Source organism: Salvia splendens, chromosome 18, assembly GCF_004379255.2.
Source record: "Salvia splendens isolate huo1 chromosome 18, SspV2, whole genome shotgun sequence".
Lineage (NCBI taxonomy): Eukaryota > Viridiplantae > Streptophyta > Magnoliopsida > Lamiales > Lamiaceae > Salvia > Salvia splendens.
Window position 1 is genome coordinate 6,827,786 of NC_056049.1, and position 17,018 is coordinate 6,844,803.

The 17,018-nt window shown below is 40.5% G+C and overlaps 2 protein-coding genes across 2 annotated transcripts; one reads left to right on the forward strand and one right to left on the reverse strand.

The window, feature by feature from the left end:
- The first annotated feature begins 85 nt into the window (after positions 1-85).
- On the forward strand, positions 86-3,140 carry LOC121776658 (LEAF RUST 10 DISEASE-RESISTANCE LOCUS RECEPTOR-LIKE PROTEIN KINASE-like 2.4). Its single transcript, XM_042173843.1, has 4 exons — positions 86-89; positions 175-840; positions 923-976; positions 1,892-3,140. Exons 1-4 carry the CDS (start codon positions 86-88, stop codon positions 3,049-3,051), a joined length of 1,884 nt encoding a protein of 627 aa, XP_042029777.1. The 3' UTR covers positions 3,052-3,140.
- A 416-nt stretch (positions 3,141-3,556) lies between these two features.
- Positions 3,557-6,795, reverse strand: LOC121775759 (delta(7)-sterol-C5(6)-desaturase-like). The gene is made up of 3 exons (XM_042172799.1): positions 6,438-6,795; positions 5,509-5,814; positions 3,557-4,188 (listed from the first exon to the last, which is right to left on the reverse strand). The coding sequence occupies exons 1-3, from the start codon at positions 6,652-6,654 to the stop codon at positions 3,896-3,898; spliced, it is 816 nt and encodes a 271-aa protein (XP_042028733.1). The 5' UTR covers positions 6,655-6,795; the 3' UTR covers positions 3,557-3,895.
- Between the last annotated feature and the right edge of the window lie 10,223 nt (positions 6,796-17,018).

Here is a 17,018-nt window from a genome sequence, read left to right on the forward strand (position 1 = left end):
TAAACCAAATCAAACCCTAAGATATAAGTTTATCTCTAGCAAACTAATAGCACCTAAATATTAAAGATACCATAAGCATATCAGCATGGGTGAGCAAAATACCTGAAAACAGAATATTTTATCCAAATCAAATTGAAATTTTAAACTTGGTTTGCTTTTTTCTTTGAATTTCAGTTCGATTCGGTTTGAATTATTGGAAAATTTCGGAAAATTTTAAACTGGGCACCGATGTGTCCTTGAATCTTGAAAATGATGGCAGTCTTTGTTTGTACAACGGAAGTGTCTGGAAAAAGAGTTTAACCGCGGGAGGGAACCCTAGAGTAGGGGCCATCTATCTCGTGAGGCTCGACTGGGATGGCATTCTTCGTCTGTACAATCAATCACTGGAGAAAGAAGACAATTGGAAGTCAATATGGTCAGTCACGGAGGACAAATGTTTACCGAAGGGCCTGTGTGGCATTAATAGCTACTGCACTAACACGGATGGAGGAGCGCAGTGCACATGCCTCCCTGGATTTGATATCGCTCGTGAAGGAGAATGGAGCGCTGGCTGCACCTCCGATTTCAAGGTAGACTGCAGAGACACGAATCAAAGTAGAAGCTATGTGATGAGGAGTGTTCTGAATGTAACTTGGGAAGACAATTACTACAGTGCTTCGAGAGGAACGACAGAAGAAAGTTGCAAAGAGGGCTGTCTACAAGACTGCAACTGTATCGTAACCTTGTTTCGAGATGGAGAATGTCGGAAGCAAAAGCTTCCGCTAAGCTATGGCAGATTTTCTCCAAATGCCACTGACATGGCTTTTGTGAGAGAGCACAGCCTCAACTATATTCATCCAGGCAAGACAGTTATGAACTATCACACAGTTCACAATTTCTTTTCCATATTTATGCATTTCTGAGGCTGCTAGATTTCTTTCAGGATTGACAGGACATCGACAGAGGCTTACCGATGTGCAGAAGCGTGCATTACTAGGTAAGTACCGAATTAATAATCGTGTATAACAATCTCACGAGAACTGTATGTCAAGCAAATAGTATACAAGTATGTTTCAGTAGCTAAAACTGCAGTCTACCTTACGCCCGGGAATTCGGTCATCGGTTAGTCGGTTAACCGATAACCAAACTGAAAAATTCGGTTCTCGGTTAACCGATAAATTCAGTTATCGGTTCGGTTTCGGTTCCCGTTTGAAGCCACGATCGGTTAGTCGGTTAACCGATAACCGATCGGTTATACCCGAAAGAACCGAGGGAACCGAAATTAAAATTCCCCGATTCCTATTATTTATTTTCCCTCGAAGCGACTCCTCCCCACCGGCCGTAGACTCCTTCCCAGCAGCGGCGGCTACTCCTTCCCTTCCCAGCGGCGGGTTCTCCTTCTTCTTCCCAGCACCAGCGACCACTTCACCTTCCTCCTAGCAGCAAGCCCGGCCAGCAGCGGTGGCTCTCATCCTCCCAGCAGCGGCATTGTAGCGTATTATAATAGGTTGTTTTTATTTTTTTAATTTATAATACGAAATATAAACATAATTATTTCTACAAACATAAGAAAAATAAAGAGCATTGTAGCGCAAGTGGTTGGCTGGCCATTTTTCTCACACATTGACTAGGGATCGAATCCCGGTAACAACTTGTTTATTTTTTTTCCAATTCGGTTCCTATCGGTTAGAACCGAACCAAACCATGTAAAATCGGTTCCTAACCGAACCAAACCGATTCCTTCTCGGTTCCGGTTCCGGTTCCAGTTCTTCGTTTTCAGAAAATTGGAGAGTCGGTTAACCGACTTTTCGGTTCGGTTCGGTTCCCAGCCCTAGTCTACCTAATTGTTTGTTTTTTCCAGTATCTATTTGGTTAAAATTCTGCAACCTATACTATTTGTACCACTCGGCAGGAGTATCGCTTGGTATACTTGGTCTACTTATATCCAGCATTATCTACTACGTTAGAAGACAGCGTGGATGGTGCAATCATGGAAAGGAAAACAAACAGAGTATCGACAAATTCGTACTCAACCATGGATATCTGGCTCCAAAAAGATATAGCTACAATGAAATCAAAAGAATAACAAAATCCCTCACAGAGAAACTAGGCCAAGGAGGCTATGGTGTTGTGTACAAAGGAAAGTTACCTGATGGTCAGCTTGTGGCAGTGAAGGTCTTAAAGAAAACTCATGACAATGCGGAAGAATTTGTTAACGAGGTCGCCAGCATCAGTAGAACCTCCCATGTCAACATTGTCAATCTCTTGGGATTTTGCTATGAGAGAAACAATAAGGCTCTAGTCTATGAATTTATGCCCAACAAATCCTTAGACAAGTTCATCCACAAGAGCCGATCTGCGGATCCAAATTGCTCATTGGGGTGGAGGAAAATGTACGAGATTGCAGTTGGGGTTGCCCAAGGTCTTGAGTACCTGCACAGAGGCTGCAACACCAGGATTGTTCATTTTGATATCAAGCCTCAGAATATTCTTTTGGATGAAGACTTTTGCCCAAAGATATCGGATTTCGAGCTTGCTAAATTGTGTGTGAAGAAGCAGAGCATAATATCTATGCTTGGAACAAGAGGACCTATAGGGTACATTGCTCCTGAAGTGTTCTCAAGAAATTTCGGCATAGTTTCGCACAAATCAGATGTGTACAGCTATGGTATTATGCTTCTTCGAATGGCGGAAACAGGGACTAATGTTGAGACTAAGTCGTCTCAATCAAGTGAACATTATTTCCTTGAAGAAATTTATGAGAATGTGGTAATGCAAAATGAAAAGATTCATGATCTCATGACAGAAGAGGAGGAAGAAGTTGTGAGGAAAATGTTAATGGTAGGTTTTTGGTGCACTCAGACAGCTCCATTAGATAGGCCTTCGATGAATAAAGTAGTGGATATGTTGCAAGGGAATCTGAAGTCTATACAGATTCCCCCAATGCCATTTTTGCTCTCTTCCCCGAAACCACAGTTCTCATGTTCACTTCCTCTTCCTGTAATTGTAGAAACATATGCTGCTCCATATGGTTTAATAAACCATTACCAACCTAGAGGCACACTCCCGTGAGCGCACGTAAATTTGAGTGGCGGCAGCAGAGTGCAAGAGGGAGAGGCGACGGTTGTGCAGGAGGGAGTAGACAGCGGCAAGGGATGAAGAAGGAGCAGATGCAATTGTGGGGGAGAGGGAAGAAGATGTGCTGTTGGGAGTGTTTCTCATTAACCTATTGTATACAAGTTTTTTGGTAAAACAAAGGTTGAATATCAAGTTCCATCATTACTATGAATTTGCAATGTAAAGTCATAAACAAACTTCATCATTTATGCAAATAAGAAAACTGCTTTAACACTATCAATCTATCATAAAATCACCACCCCAGTAAGTTATATATTATGAACTAGAAGGAATACTTACTAACCAGCTTATCTGATCTGATATGATGATTTCAACCCCAAACACAAACATAGTACTATTGATTGGAGTTCAGAACAATATTCTAAAACAAGAGAAAAAGGTAACAACCTAGAAAGAGTTGGGAAGGCGAGCAAGCTTCCTCAAATATGTAAGCTTCATCTGCCACAAACAATATTTGTATTGCAAATCAGATCTCCAACCATATACTACAGCCGGGATCCAAATGTTTAATTGCTTATTACAACTATCACCTTTAGCCACGTTCCATTGTTTTGAGAGAGGGAAAAAATGAGAATAAAAGGTGTCTGGAATGATAGAAACAAAGCAAATGCAAATAAAAGGTCTCATTTCCCTACTCTAGAACGAATTTTCAAAGAAAAACAAACCAGTAATTGACAAAATGTACATCTGAAGCATGCAAAAGATAGTTTTTCTTTCCTGATGAATCATCAAAAGGAAAGAAGAATTAATACTAGGACCCTAATAACAGCAACGCGCATTATATCTTCTTGGCGTCATCTTCCAGTGGATCACGTAGGGTTCCGAACATCCAGTCCATCCATATTGTGTAGTGGCCATAGTTATGGCGATACGTGGTGTGGTGAATCGTGTGGTAGCCAGCGCCCATTACTGGCCATATTTGTCCGTGTATGCAGTCGTGAATATTAGCAGTCCACAGAGCCTCTATGAACAGAAGGGCTATGTGCGACGTTAAATGCATTGGCACCAGGAAGAGAGCTACCACATGGGGCACTGCCTGCAGTATACCATCAACTGGGTGGAAGGCCAGACCTAATTCAAAAAGAACCGTCTAAATACTTAGCACAGTCATAATTTTCAATGTACAGCGTTATAATTATCCACAAGAAACAAAACAAGATCATATTATAAATGTGATGCACAAATTTCAGCAAGCAGAAAAAAGAATGTATACTAGTTTACAATGACCTTGCATCTATTTGATTACATGAATAACACATTGAAATTAAATAGAGTACTATCAAGCAGAATAAAGAATGTATAGTACTCCCTCCGTCCTTGAAAATTTGTCACATTTCATTATCTACATTATTCTCCCTCTTATTTTACTCTTTCTTCACTTTAACTATTTATTATCATTTTTCAAAAATGAGTGCAGAAAATGAAATGTGACAAATTTTCAGAGACGGAGAGAGTACTAGTTTACAAAGACCTTGCATCTATTAGATTATGTGAATAACAAATTGAAATTAAATAGAACACGTACACTGAAATATTCATGACATGAGTACAAAGAAAATAAATTTTAAACACATAAAATGTTAAAAGTTTCAACACATTTATTTATTCATCATTGTATTGCTATAAATGCTGATTCTTTTTTTCAGTTATGGAGAGACTAAAGGCCAGATCTGACAGATCAAAAGGTGTTGGATTTAGCACATGCGGGCATCTTAACAGGCCACAGAATGTTGTGCAAGGTGTAGAGTGGAAAGTAGAAGAAAACTAGTTGCAAAGGATATTGAGATAACATAAGAATAGTTACTTTCACAAAATGGATAATTACCAAGGAGCCCGAGTTTCTCAAGATCTTGACTAGTTCAAAGTAAATGTAATACATAGCCTGAAAAGCCTTATTTTTTTACAAGGCAACTGTGCCAAGGAATGCATTGATGTAACCATCGAGCGGGTGCGGGGGGGTATTAAGTCATATGCAGTTCCAAGTCTGTCAATTACAAAATCTAGAGTATTGATGTAACAGGAAAGTTCACACACAATTCTAAGGTGACAATGAAAGAAATACTTCCTTTTAAAAGAACTACTGTAAGGGTACTTTTCCTCTCTGTATAAACATCATTCTAGTGCTGATTTTTACCAATTGCATGGTTTACTCTTCACACAAAAGCAAAAGCACAAGCTAACGCAAAACACAAAGTAGAGGATTTCAGAAATAATTCTTCTTCAAGGCCACAAAATTTGAAGGTTTCCATGTTAGAAGTATCCAACCTTGCTGCAACTTGGCTACTTTCAAAAGGAAGTGTCTACTGGTTGCAGTGAACACTCCTTGAAATGGTTAAGCAATGGAACGGAGTAAATTATCATGTGTAGATATGAGATAGAACAAGAAATTACCAGCAAATGGGGAGAGTGTATTTTGCTTGTTATATATGTGATGTGTGGCGTGGAGATACTTATAGAGAGGCTTTATGTCATGCAGCTCTCTATGCATCCAGTATATTCCAAATTCCACAATTATAAGATAGACACAAATATAGCAGAGGTATTCAGCGAACCCAACATCGCTTATTCTTGGAAAGCATTTAGTCCATCCATGTTCAATCATGTATTCAGAGATTGTTGGAAGAGCACAGTACCATGGCATAGCTTTCATTGCAACCTTTATCTGCAAAAGCATGGCTTTTCTAGTAGGAATGGCATCTGAAATCAAACAGATCATCAATGTAACATATCCTGCCAAACTAAACTGATATTTAAATGCTTCATTCAGCTAAAATCGTTAAAGGAGAACAACAAACACAGATTTAGGCTTTATAAATCTAGTTTCCACCTGCTCAATTGCATAAATAAAATAGTAAAGATGAACAAAACATAGCCTTAAAATCAAGTACTATCAGCTAATGATTTTGACCAAAAAATTTAAAAAGAATAATCTAAAATACTAGCCACTAGCAGATGAGAGAGAGCTTAAAACAGCAAATACACCGAACAAAATTTGCAACAGTCAAATCTCTTTAAAAGGCTTCCAATGAGACAAACAAACAAACCCAGTCACAAACTGCATCACCATAACAGATTCCGAATCGATCCAAATTTGGCACATATGAAAATACTACGTCAGACATTAATCATTTACTTCCCCAAAATCATAGAATCCAATTTTTCTAACTAATCCGCACTCAACACGCATTAGGCAGATGCTCAAATCAAAATTGAGTGCAAACAAAAATTGACATCAGATTAGAAAGCGGATACACGATCAGATCTCGAGAATGCGGCTGATCCTCATTCATCGAACAGCAGGAAAAGAGAGAGAAGGTCACCTTTAGGAAGATAGACATTGCGCTTTAAGTAGTAGATGTAGAAACACCATAAGATTCCGGAGACTATGTAGATCAAGGTGCCGCCAATGTAGTTCCGTAGCCAGCCTCTGTAGAAGTGAGGGAGTGGGGTCCACCACTTCTCCGGCAGCACCGCCCCGAGAACGATGTCGTTGTACCACGAAGTCTCTTCCACGAACAGCCGCAGCTGATCCTCCATCGCCCCGGCGGAGAAGTAGAGGATTCTTTCCTCTTTTGAGAGAGAGAGAGAGAGAGAGAGAGTTCCAATTGGGACTAGTTTAATGGGGAGAGAAGGAAGAGCCAGAGTGAGGTGTGGAGGAGATTTGTCTATATTAAAGATTTTTTTAGTTCTGTTCCAATTTCTTTTGTTCTCTAAATCCTTAGAAGTCTGGTTTCATAATACAGTATTTCTGATAATGATATTTACCCCCCAAAAAAATGGTGTCAATTATATTAACTATACTACTTCCTCCTTTTATTTTATTAACTATCAGTTCACTTCCTGATTTTGAAAATTGTCTCGTTCCTTATTAAAAGTCTCATTTCTTAGCGACACGGGTTTTAAGAAATATTAAGAAAAGTTGGTGGAAAAAAAGTTAGTGGAATAGGAGTCCTACTTGTATTAGTGTATATATTAATTTTAAATGAAATGCGACTAAAATGAGTTAATGGAAGGTGGAACCCTATTACCATTTATGGTAAAAGTTAACCGGTACTCTTATTCGCGGACAGATTAAAATGGAAAAACGGGACTCCTATTCGCGGACGGATGGAGTAGTATTTTAATTACTTTTCTTTTTAGAGTCTCACGTTCCACTAATTTGCTTCACTCACTTTTAATTATAAAATCAATACGAAAAAATGGACATCATGTTCCACAAACTTTTTTAACCTATTATTTTTTACTCTCACCGTCCATCATTAGGAGTCTCATTTCTTTGCGACACGGTTTTTAGGAAATGTTAAGAAAAGTGGATGGAAAAAAGTTAGTGAAATACGGGCTACTTATATATATATTAGTTTTAGAGTAAAGGTTAAAACTGGTCCTGAACATATGGTAATTTTACGATTTTGGTCCTAGACTTTATCTTTTGAATTTCTGCATCCCGAACATTTCAACCCGGATCACAATTGGTCATCCGTTTACAATTCCGTTAATTTTATAACGGTCAATGACTTTAACCCAATTTTGACCGATTAAAGCTCTTAATTATGATTTTTAACTCACTAATTATATCATTAATTATTATTCTAATTGAATACTCCTAATAAAACAAAATAAATATATTAACAATAAATATACTAAAAACAAATGAAATTAAAATAATAAAATGAAATTAAAACAAATTCTCTAACACTTAGCCAAAAACGAATCGTCTTCTCCCTCTCCCATCTCCTTCCCGCGACGAATCACCCTCCATCTCCCTCCCCCTCACTTCGATCGCCCATCTCCTTCGTGAAACGAATCCCACCTCCCCCAAACAGCACAGCTGCCATCGCCGAAGAAAAAAACTCTGAAGTTGTCGTCCTTCAAACCTCCGACTACGAAAATTAGGGTCAGTGCCCTTATCAATAATTGGGTTCCGTCGACACAAATTGTCCGGTATTTGGGTTGTTGGCTCTCAAAAATTGTAGTTTGATGTTAATAAATTGGGTTTTGGTGTGTTGGTGGTGGCTTTGCAAATTGAGATTGATAGATTAAATTTATTGTTATACAAATTGATTAAATTGAGTTTGGGTGTGTTGACTAGATGGTAGATGGGATCTGCCGGCGATCGAAGTGATGGGAGGGAGATGGAGGGTGATTCGTCGCGGGAGGGAGAGATGGGAGAGGCAGAAGACGATTCGTTTTTGGCTAAGTGTTAGAGAATTGTTTTAACTTCATTTTGTTATTTTAATTTCATTTGTTTTTAGTATATTTATTGTTAATATATTTGTTTTGTTTTATTAGGAGAAATAAATTAGAATAATAATTAATGATATAATTAGTGAGTTAAAAATCATAATTAAAAGCTTTAATCGATCAAAATTGGGTTAAACCCGTTGGCCGTTATAAAATTAACAGAATTGTAAACGGAGGATCAATTGTGATCCGAGTTGAAATGTTCGGGATGCAAAAATTCAAAAGATAAAGTCTAGGACCAAAATCGTAAAATGGTCATATGTTCAGGACCAGTTTTGACCTTTACTCTTAGTTTTAAAATGAAATGTGAGTGGAAGGTGTTAGTCAAATGTGGGACACTAATACCATTTATGGTAAAAGTGAACCGAGACTCCTATTCGCGGACGGACTAAAATAGAAAAACGAGACTCCTATTCACGGACGGAGGGAATACATTTCTTAAAATTCGTGACCACATCAAATATGACTCTTATTGTGGGATGGAGGGAGTAACATTTTGATTAATTTTATAAACTAATAAATTTTGAATATAATATTTTAAAAAGTAGAAAAAAATGATATAGCAAAATGAAAATAGATATAATTTAAATCAAAACAAATAAAAGTTAAATGCTACTTTAACATTTTAACAAAAAGAGAAAACAAAAATTAAAAGTACCAAAAAATGAAAAGAAACCAAACAAAATAAAAAATGGTAATGTAGGGCTGGGGTTCAAATCCAGCAGGGTTCGCGTAGAAGTAATCCTAACTTGGTGCCGTGGTGTCTCAATATTTAAATTTGTTGAAATTTTACATTAAAATTTAGTATATTTAAATTTTTGTTTAGTTCTCAAATCAATATTAGGTGTATTTGTTATTAACAAAATCTAAGATTGTGTTTGAGTTGGACCATGAATGGGATGCAGACTTCATTACTGAGAGGATCCATAACGGCAAGCAGGACGGCGTCCGTCTGTCCGTGCCAGCGGCACGGAGACCTCGTCAGCTGCTGCGCTCGCGCCGCTGGCACGGCGCTGCTCGATGCATCAAGCACGTCTGTGCCAGCGAGCAGGTGACGTGACAGGCGCTGATTGGCCAATGGTTATGCCGTTAAAAATTGGTTTTAATTAAAAAACTGATTAAAAAAAATTTTCCACTTCCCAAAAAAATTATGTCCGTTTTCTACCAACTTTTAATTTTTTTTTCATTTTTTCCCCCAAAAATACACATTTTCATCTATAAATACCCTCACTTTCACACCAAAAAATTCACACCACACTACACAATTCTCATCTACATTCTCTCATTTCCATTTTCATCTACATTCTCTCATTTCCATTCTCAATCTTCTTCCACTCCTACAACATAACAATGTCCGGCCACGGCGATCACCCCCCGGGCTCCCACGGTTGGAACCCCGATTGGTTCGGTTCACAACCGTTTCCTAGTCCGAAAACGGAATATTCGGCCCCTCCTCAAACCCAAAGTTCGGGAGTTTCGGGTGGCTACCGGCCTTACCCGATCGACGACCAAGATGCCCCCGAAGGGCTATACGGGTGGACACCCAAGCCTAGAGCGAGGTCGAGCGCCCCCTCCCAAACTCTGATTCCTCCTACTCGCGGTGTCCGCACACCGTACACTCCGGCGGAGATGGAGCAATTGTTCAAGGCGTTCTTGTCAATCTCCGAAGATCCGGAGGTTGGCACAAACCAATCCGGCGATCATTATTGATGCCTCATCTGTCGCCGGTACAATGAAAACCGGCCGGCGGGAACAATCGAGCGCAACGAGAGTATGGTGCGCAACGCCATATACAGAGCCAACGAAGAAATCCAAAAGTTCCAGGGGTATTACCTCCAGGAAGAGCGGTTGGCAGGGAGCGGCCGGAGCGAGATCAACATCATCAGTTCCGCCTTGTCGACCTACCAATCCATGAACTACAAGCCATTCAAGTACATCAACATTTTGCAGGAGACGCGGTCGCATCCGAAGTATAGGGGAGGCGTAACATCCTCCTCTAGCGGCTCCTCCAAACGGTCAAGGACGGTATCCCTATCCGACGCCGGCTCCGAAGACGTGGCTAGCCAACTTAAGCCAACTTGTCGGAGCTAACTTGGGTAGCCCCGACGCCGGCCTGAGCGGTTCCCAACGCCGACCGCAAGGAAGGAAGAAGGCGGCGGCCAACCGCCGCCGCGCCGCGACTCCATCCGGCGATGTTCCCGAACCCGCTCCCTTTCCCGTTCCCTATGCGCCACCTCCACCCCCCACCAACTCGTTGTGGGTGATTTTGGCCCATATGACCCCCGCGCAACTTCGATCGCATGAGGCCATGATATTGGGTCTCCAAAAAACAATTGGGGGTAGTGCCGCCGGATGAATAGTCTTCCACGGGGTAATTTTTAATTTTTAGGAGTTTAATTATGTAATTTTTAATTTGTAGGAGTTTAATTATGTAATTTTTAATTTGTAGGAGTATAATTATGTACTTTTTAATTTTTAGGATTTTAATTATGTAATTTTTATTTTTTTAGGATTTTAATTATGTAATTTTTATTTTATTTGTAATTTGTAATATTATTTCAGTTTTTTTAATGAATTTTAATATTATGGAAATGTTTTTATTTAAATTGAATAATAGAATGGTGGGACTCTTGTGCTTGTCCTTGCGGAAGAGCACGCCTGTGGGTGTTGTGCTATTCCCTAAGAACAGGCAGAAAAAGTGGGGTCGGGCCCACAACCATGCTCGTTGGCAAGAGCACGATTGTGGATGATCTGATTTTCTTGACACTGACATGACATCAAAAATTCTACTGCATTATAGGTACACTTGCATTATTATTGTGTAAATCAAAATTTCTACTACATTATAGGTACACTTGCATTATTATTGTGTACTCCACTTAACGATATTTTCTTACATATCACATTAGAGCATTCACATCCATGCTCTTTGGCAAGAGCATGAATGTGAGCCCGAACCCGCTTTTATTAATTTTTTATTTCATGCTCTTCTCCAAAAGCACAACACCCACATTCATACTCTTCCGTAAGGACATGCTCAAGATCCTACCATTCTATTATTCAATTTAAATAAAAATATTTCCACAATATTAAAATGCATTAAAAATACCGGAATACTATTACAAATTATAAAAAATTAAAATTTACATAATTAAAATCCTAAAAATTAAAAATTACATAATTAAAATCCTAAAAAATTAAAATTACATAATTAAATTCATAAAATTAAAAAAAACTCACTACTTGTGGCCGAATTTCGCCCAAATGTGTTTGATTAGGTCTTCTTGTAGCTCAATGTGGGTTCTGGTATCGCGCATTGTGTGTCTTGTTTCGATCCTTTCGCCCACCGTCGTATGCACACCTCGGCGTGGGGGAGACCTCGCGGTTGAGCTTCCGGCTTCATCCTCGTCGTAAAAGTTAGCCGCCCTCGGTCCTTCGTCAGCCATAATCATGTTGTGCAAGATAATACATATGTACATGATGTCGGCGATATTCTTAACGTACCACATCCGAGACAGGGCCTTCACAATGTTGAATCGAGCTTGAAGGACCCCAAAAGCTCTTTCGACATCTTTCCGAGCAGACTCTTGACGCTGCGCAAAAAGAACCTGTCTCGGGTCTTGCGGATTGCTGAACGTCTTCACGAAAGTCGACCACCTTGGGTAGAAACCATCGGCGAGATAGTAACCCATGTGGTATGCATTTCCGTTGACGGTGAAGTCGATCGCCAGTGCTACACCATTCAAAACATCATTGAAGAGTGGTGAAGAATAGAGCACGTTCAAGACGTTGTTGGATCCGACAACACCGAAATATGCATGCCAAATCCATAGGCAGTAGTCGGCGGCCGCTTCAAGGATAAGCGTTGGGCCGCCGCCTTTGTGGCCGCTTAAGTATTGCCCACTCCAAGCAGTCGGACAATTCTTCCACTTCCAATGCATGCAGTCAATGCTGCCAAGCATACCAGGAAAACCGTGGACTGTTTCGTGAAGATGAAGCAACCATTGACAATCTTCGGTGGTGGGTGCCCGAAGGAATTCCTCACCGAAAGCAAAACGAACGACGTCGCAAAAAATTTTGAGGTATAGGATTCCATTTGACTCACCCACATGCAAGTACTCGTCGAAGAGGCCAGCTGTTTGCCCAATAGCAAGTTGTCGGATGGCACAAGTACACTTCTACAACGTCGAGAGACTTTGCGCACCGGTTGTGTCTCTACGTGATTGAAAGTATTCAACACGGGCGGATAATGTGTTGACAATACGTATAAACAACCGTTTTGACATGCGAAAATGGCGCCAAAAGTAATCTTCCGGAAACCGCGGTTGGTCGGAAAAATAGTTGGCAACGAGCCTTTCGTTGGGTCCCTCCCGGTCACGAGGGATGTTGCGGCGAATTGATCTAGTTGGTCGAGGATGAGGGGCGAGGGTAGTGGTGGCGACATAGGCTTCATAGGCGGCACGATATTGTTCATAGTATTCTTGTTCTTCACGCTCCGCTTCCGCAATGATATCGGTGAAATCCATTTTTGAATTTTTTAGAGAGGGTTTGAGTGAGAGACGAAGTTGTAGATGAGTTGTATGAAAAAATATGAATGAGAGATAATTTGATGTGAAAAATGGATGATTAATGTGTGTATTTATAGATGATTTTGGGATTTTAAAAAATTATTAAAAATAAAAAAATTTCAAAACAACGGTAATAAAACGGCTATATTTTTTGGAATATGAAAATATATATATTTTTAATTTTTGGTATTATTTCGATTTTTAAAAAAAAATTCAACGGATAATCCGTTGGTGAATAGAAACGCGCCACGTCGCCTGCTCAGCGGCATGGACGAGCTCAATGCATCGAGCAGCGCAGTGCTAGCGGCGAGAGCACAGCGGCGGACAGCGCGTTGCCGCGCCAGCGGCACGGACGGCCTCCGTCCCAGCGAGCACCACTGAGGATGCTCTTAGGAGTCTGAGTCTTACTAGTCACGAATTTTAAAAAATAATACTCCTTCCGTCCCGCTTTAGCAATCCCGATTATTTTTACGCACTCGTTTTATAAAAATAATAATAAATAGTTAAAGTAGAGAAATGCTAAAATAAGAGAGACTAATGTAGATAATACTTATCTACATTAATATCTCTCTTACTTTACCATTATCTACATTATTCTCTCTTACTTTACCATTTCTCCACTTCAACTATTTATTCTCATTTTTAAAAACAGGTGCAAAAAAGTAACTGAGACTGCTAAAGCGGGACAGAGGGAGTATTCAAGATATCCATCTTTCTTTTTCAATTTGTCCATTCGAGATACCCACTTTCTATTTTTGTTAATAAATTCATCTCTCCTCATATAAATATTCAATCACTTTATTCACTCTATTTTATCACACTCAACTACTCCACCTAAAATCTCGTGTCATTCAAGAATGTGGACATCTTGAATGTGACGGATGAAGTATTAAGAAAAATTAATAAAAAATTTAGTAGAATATGAGTATAACTTGTAATCTATATTAGTTTTAAATTAATATTAACAAAATAAATAAGTACTACCTCCATCTCACTCAGACCATCCACTACGCGTCTCGCCGGCATCTCGCGTCCCCGTCACGGAGAGACGGGACCCCGGCGCGACGCGTTGCAGCTCACCGTCCCGTCCCGCGCCGTCCCGCGTCGCGTCCCGTCGAGCCAAGAGACGGGCTGTCTCGCCACGCGCCTAAGCGACGTGGCGCGACCCAGCGCCGTGCGTGACGCTCACTCGCCGGCCCGCGAGTGGGCGTCGTCACGTGCTGACGCAATAAATATTTTTTAAAAAAAAAATCGAATTTTTTTAAAAAATAAAAAATAAAAGAAAAAAAATTTGTAACGGTAATAATATCATTTTTTTATTTTTTTTAAATTTTTTTTAATTAATTTTTTTACTCTATAAATACTCCTAAACTCATCCTGATTTCACACACAACTACACATCTATTCTTCCTATCATTTAAATTTTCTCTCAAATTTTCATATAACAACTCAAGATGTCCGGCGACGGCAACTACGGCAGTTCCGGCTCCGGCGGGTGGGATCTCGACGCGTTCGGCGATTGGGAGACCATGATCAACACATTGGGGGGTTCCGGTTCGTCAACACCGGGGACCCAGGGTTCGGCGACGCCAGGGGGGTACCAACCACCTAATTTTGACCTTGATGCATATGTCCGTCCCTCCGCCCCGCGGTATTCGCGGGGATTATCCCAGATCCGGGAGGATTTTCCCGTTGATCCCACGTCGGGAGTAGGCCGAGGCAGTGGAGGTGGCCGAGGCGGTGTACAACCCCAGGCGGGCGAGGACGCTGGCGGTGTACAACGCCTGGATCACTGTCTCGTATGATCCCATCGTCGGGAATCAACAATCTCGGAAGTGTTTCTGGGAAAAGGTCTGCGAGGTCTACCACCAGATAAAGCCGAAAGGCTCCCGCAAGCGCAAATTTAAAATGCTCCGCTCTCACTTTGACCGATTCGACCGACAGGTCAAAATATTCTGCGGCATCTACTCGGCCGTAGAGGCGCGCTACCAAAGCGGCGCAACGACAACCGATATTTTGACGTGCGCTTTGCGCGCCTACTACCAGGACGAACGTAATCAATTCAGATTTGTTGATGTTTGGCAGGCCGTCAAGGACGAGGAACGGTGGGCCGGCGGTTTTCGCTCCAGCTCGGGCTCAATCTCGAAGTGCACGAAGCATACGGCGAGTGGCCAATACTCGTCTGGTGGTGACACCGCTGAGGGCATCAGCCAACCTGAGGCTGAATCTCAGGAGTTTGCGGGTTCGGTCCGCGATGCTGGAGGATCCGCGAGTGGGCGCCGTCGGCCGCAAGGGACGAAGGCGGCGAAAGCGGCTAGAGCAAGGAAGGGCCGAGGCGAATCAAGCCGGCCGGCCTCGGGATCGGGCTCGCGGGGAGGCTCGGACACACTTATGGTGGCGTACATGACCGCCACAATGGCGGACACTTCCCGCTTCTCGTACGCCCAATTCACGGCCTGGTGGAACGGAATTGTGTATATGGCAGCACAACTTGGCCTTCCGACTCCCCCTCAACCTCGACCGCCTTCGGAGGATGATTAGCAAGCGGAGTAGTTTTTTTATTTTTCTTTAAATTTGTATTTTAAATTATGTTGTGTGTTTTTTAATAAAGTGTGTTTTTAATAAAGTGTGTTTGTTTTAATTGAATTGGGTTGGGAAAAAAAATAAAAAATGAAATTGAATGAATAGTAATTAAGGGACGGAATAATGGGCGGTTAAGGGACGGAGCGTTGCAGGTTCCGTCCCTTAGTTATGGGATGGAGGAAAAAAGGATAGTGGGGCCCTCAAATAGTGGTCAAATAGTATTTAAGGGACGGTTTAAGGAACGGTATAGAGACAGCGTAGTGGATGTCCTCAAGATGATCACCTTTCTTTTTTAATTGGTTTCACTAAAGATGTTTATTTTCTATATTTGAAAATAAATTCATCTCTCATATCTTTTTATTAAACTATTCAACTACATTTTTTTTCTACTTACTTAACCTAACAACTCCTCCTAAAATCCCGTGTCACTTAAAAATATGGATATTTTGAGTGGGACAGAGGGAGGGAGAAGAATATAAGGTCCAAATAGACAAAGGGAGTACTACTATTTAGACGAATTTTAAGAGCATCCACAATGGTCTAGGACCTCCCATAGCCCTCACATAGCCTTCCCACTGCCACATCATCCAGCACTAAAATCCTCCTGCCACATCATCTGGACATGCAACTGGACATCAAATAGTCCTCACATAGCCTATCCACATCACTAATAACAATTATATAAATTTAATTTACAATTGTAGCAACATACGGAATTTAATTTACGAGATAAATACAGGAAAATTGAATAATACTATTAAAATTTTAAAAAGTACAATAATTTAAAAAAAATACATTTAAAAAAACTACATAAATTTAAATAAAAACTAATGCCTTCCAATCCTCACGACTCGTATAGGCATCTAGCTCTTCGTTCAGCATACGCTCGTACTCATCAGCATCTCCATCACTACCACCACCACTACCACCGGCATCACTAATTTCTTAAATTAATCTTGTACAGAAAGAAAGATAGAGAGAGTACTCGTTAAAACAAGTGGTGCGAATGAAAATGACGTCCAAAGCGCGTATATATAGTGTTTTCGAAAAAAAAAAATTAAATTCTGACGCCGATCCGGGGCCTACAATGGCGCAGTGAGGATCGGCGTTAGAACCGGCATCACCACACGAATCGGCATGTGTACGCCGAAATTGACGCCGATTTCGCCGACACCGGTCGCAATGGTTCGGCGTCAGAACCGGCGTCGGCGAAAAATCGGCGTCGCGGTTTTGACGCCTCCATTGCTGATGCTCTAAACGTCCGTGCCTCAATCACTAACGCATCACTTCATTTGCATTAACAATGACATTTATATTATATTGTTCATTTTGTTAGCGTTTTATTATTATACTTTGTATAATAACTAATTAATACTCATTCATTTAAAATTTAAGAAGTTGAAAAAAAATATAAATAAAAATCCATCAAAATTTTAAAAATATAATATAATGTAAATAAAAAAAAATTACATGACCGTAATTAAAATAATTGTGTAAGTTAGAATATGC

What these genes read in the sequence shown, in the direction of transcription:
- LOC121776658 (XM_042173843.1), top strand. An exon ending in CCTCAACTATATTCATCCAG is followed by an intron (nt 841 to 922) that starts GCAAGACAGTTA and finishes GATTTCTTTCAG; the next exon opens with GATTGACAGGACATCGACAG. An exon ending in GCAGAAGCGTGCATTACTAG is followed by an intron (nt 977 to 1,891) that starts GTAAGTACCGAA and finishes ACCACTCGGCAG; the next exon opens with GAGTATCGCTTGGTATACTT.
- LOC121775759 (XM_042172799.1), bottom strand. Translation starts at nt 6,654, where the DNA reads ATGGAGGATCAGCTGCGGCTGTTCGTGGAAGAGACTTCGTGGTACAAC. An exon ending in CAATGTCTATCTTCCTAAAG is followed by an intron (nt 5,815 to 6,437) that starts GTGACCTTCTCT and finishes GTTTGATTTCAG; the next exon opens with ATGCCATTCCTACTAGAAAA. An exon ending in TACACTCTCCCCATTTGCTG is followed by an intron (nt 4,189 to 5,508) that starts GTAATTTCTTGT and finishes TTTTTGAATTAG; the next exon opens with GTCTGGCCTTCCACCCAGTT.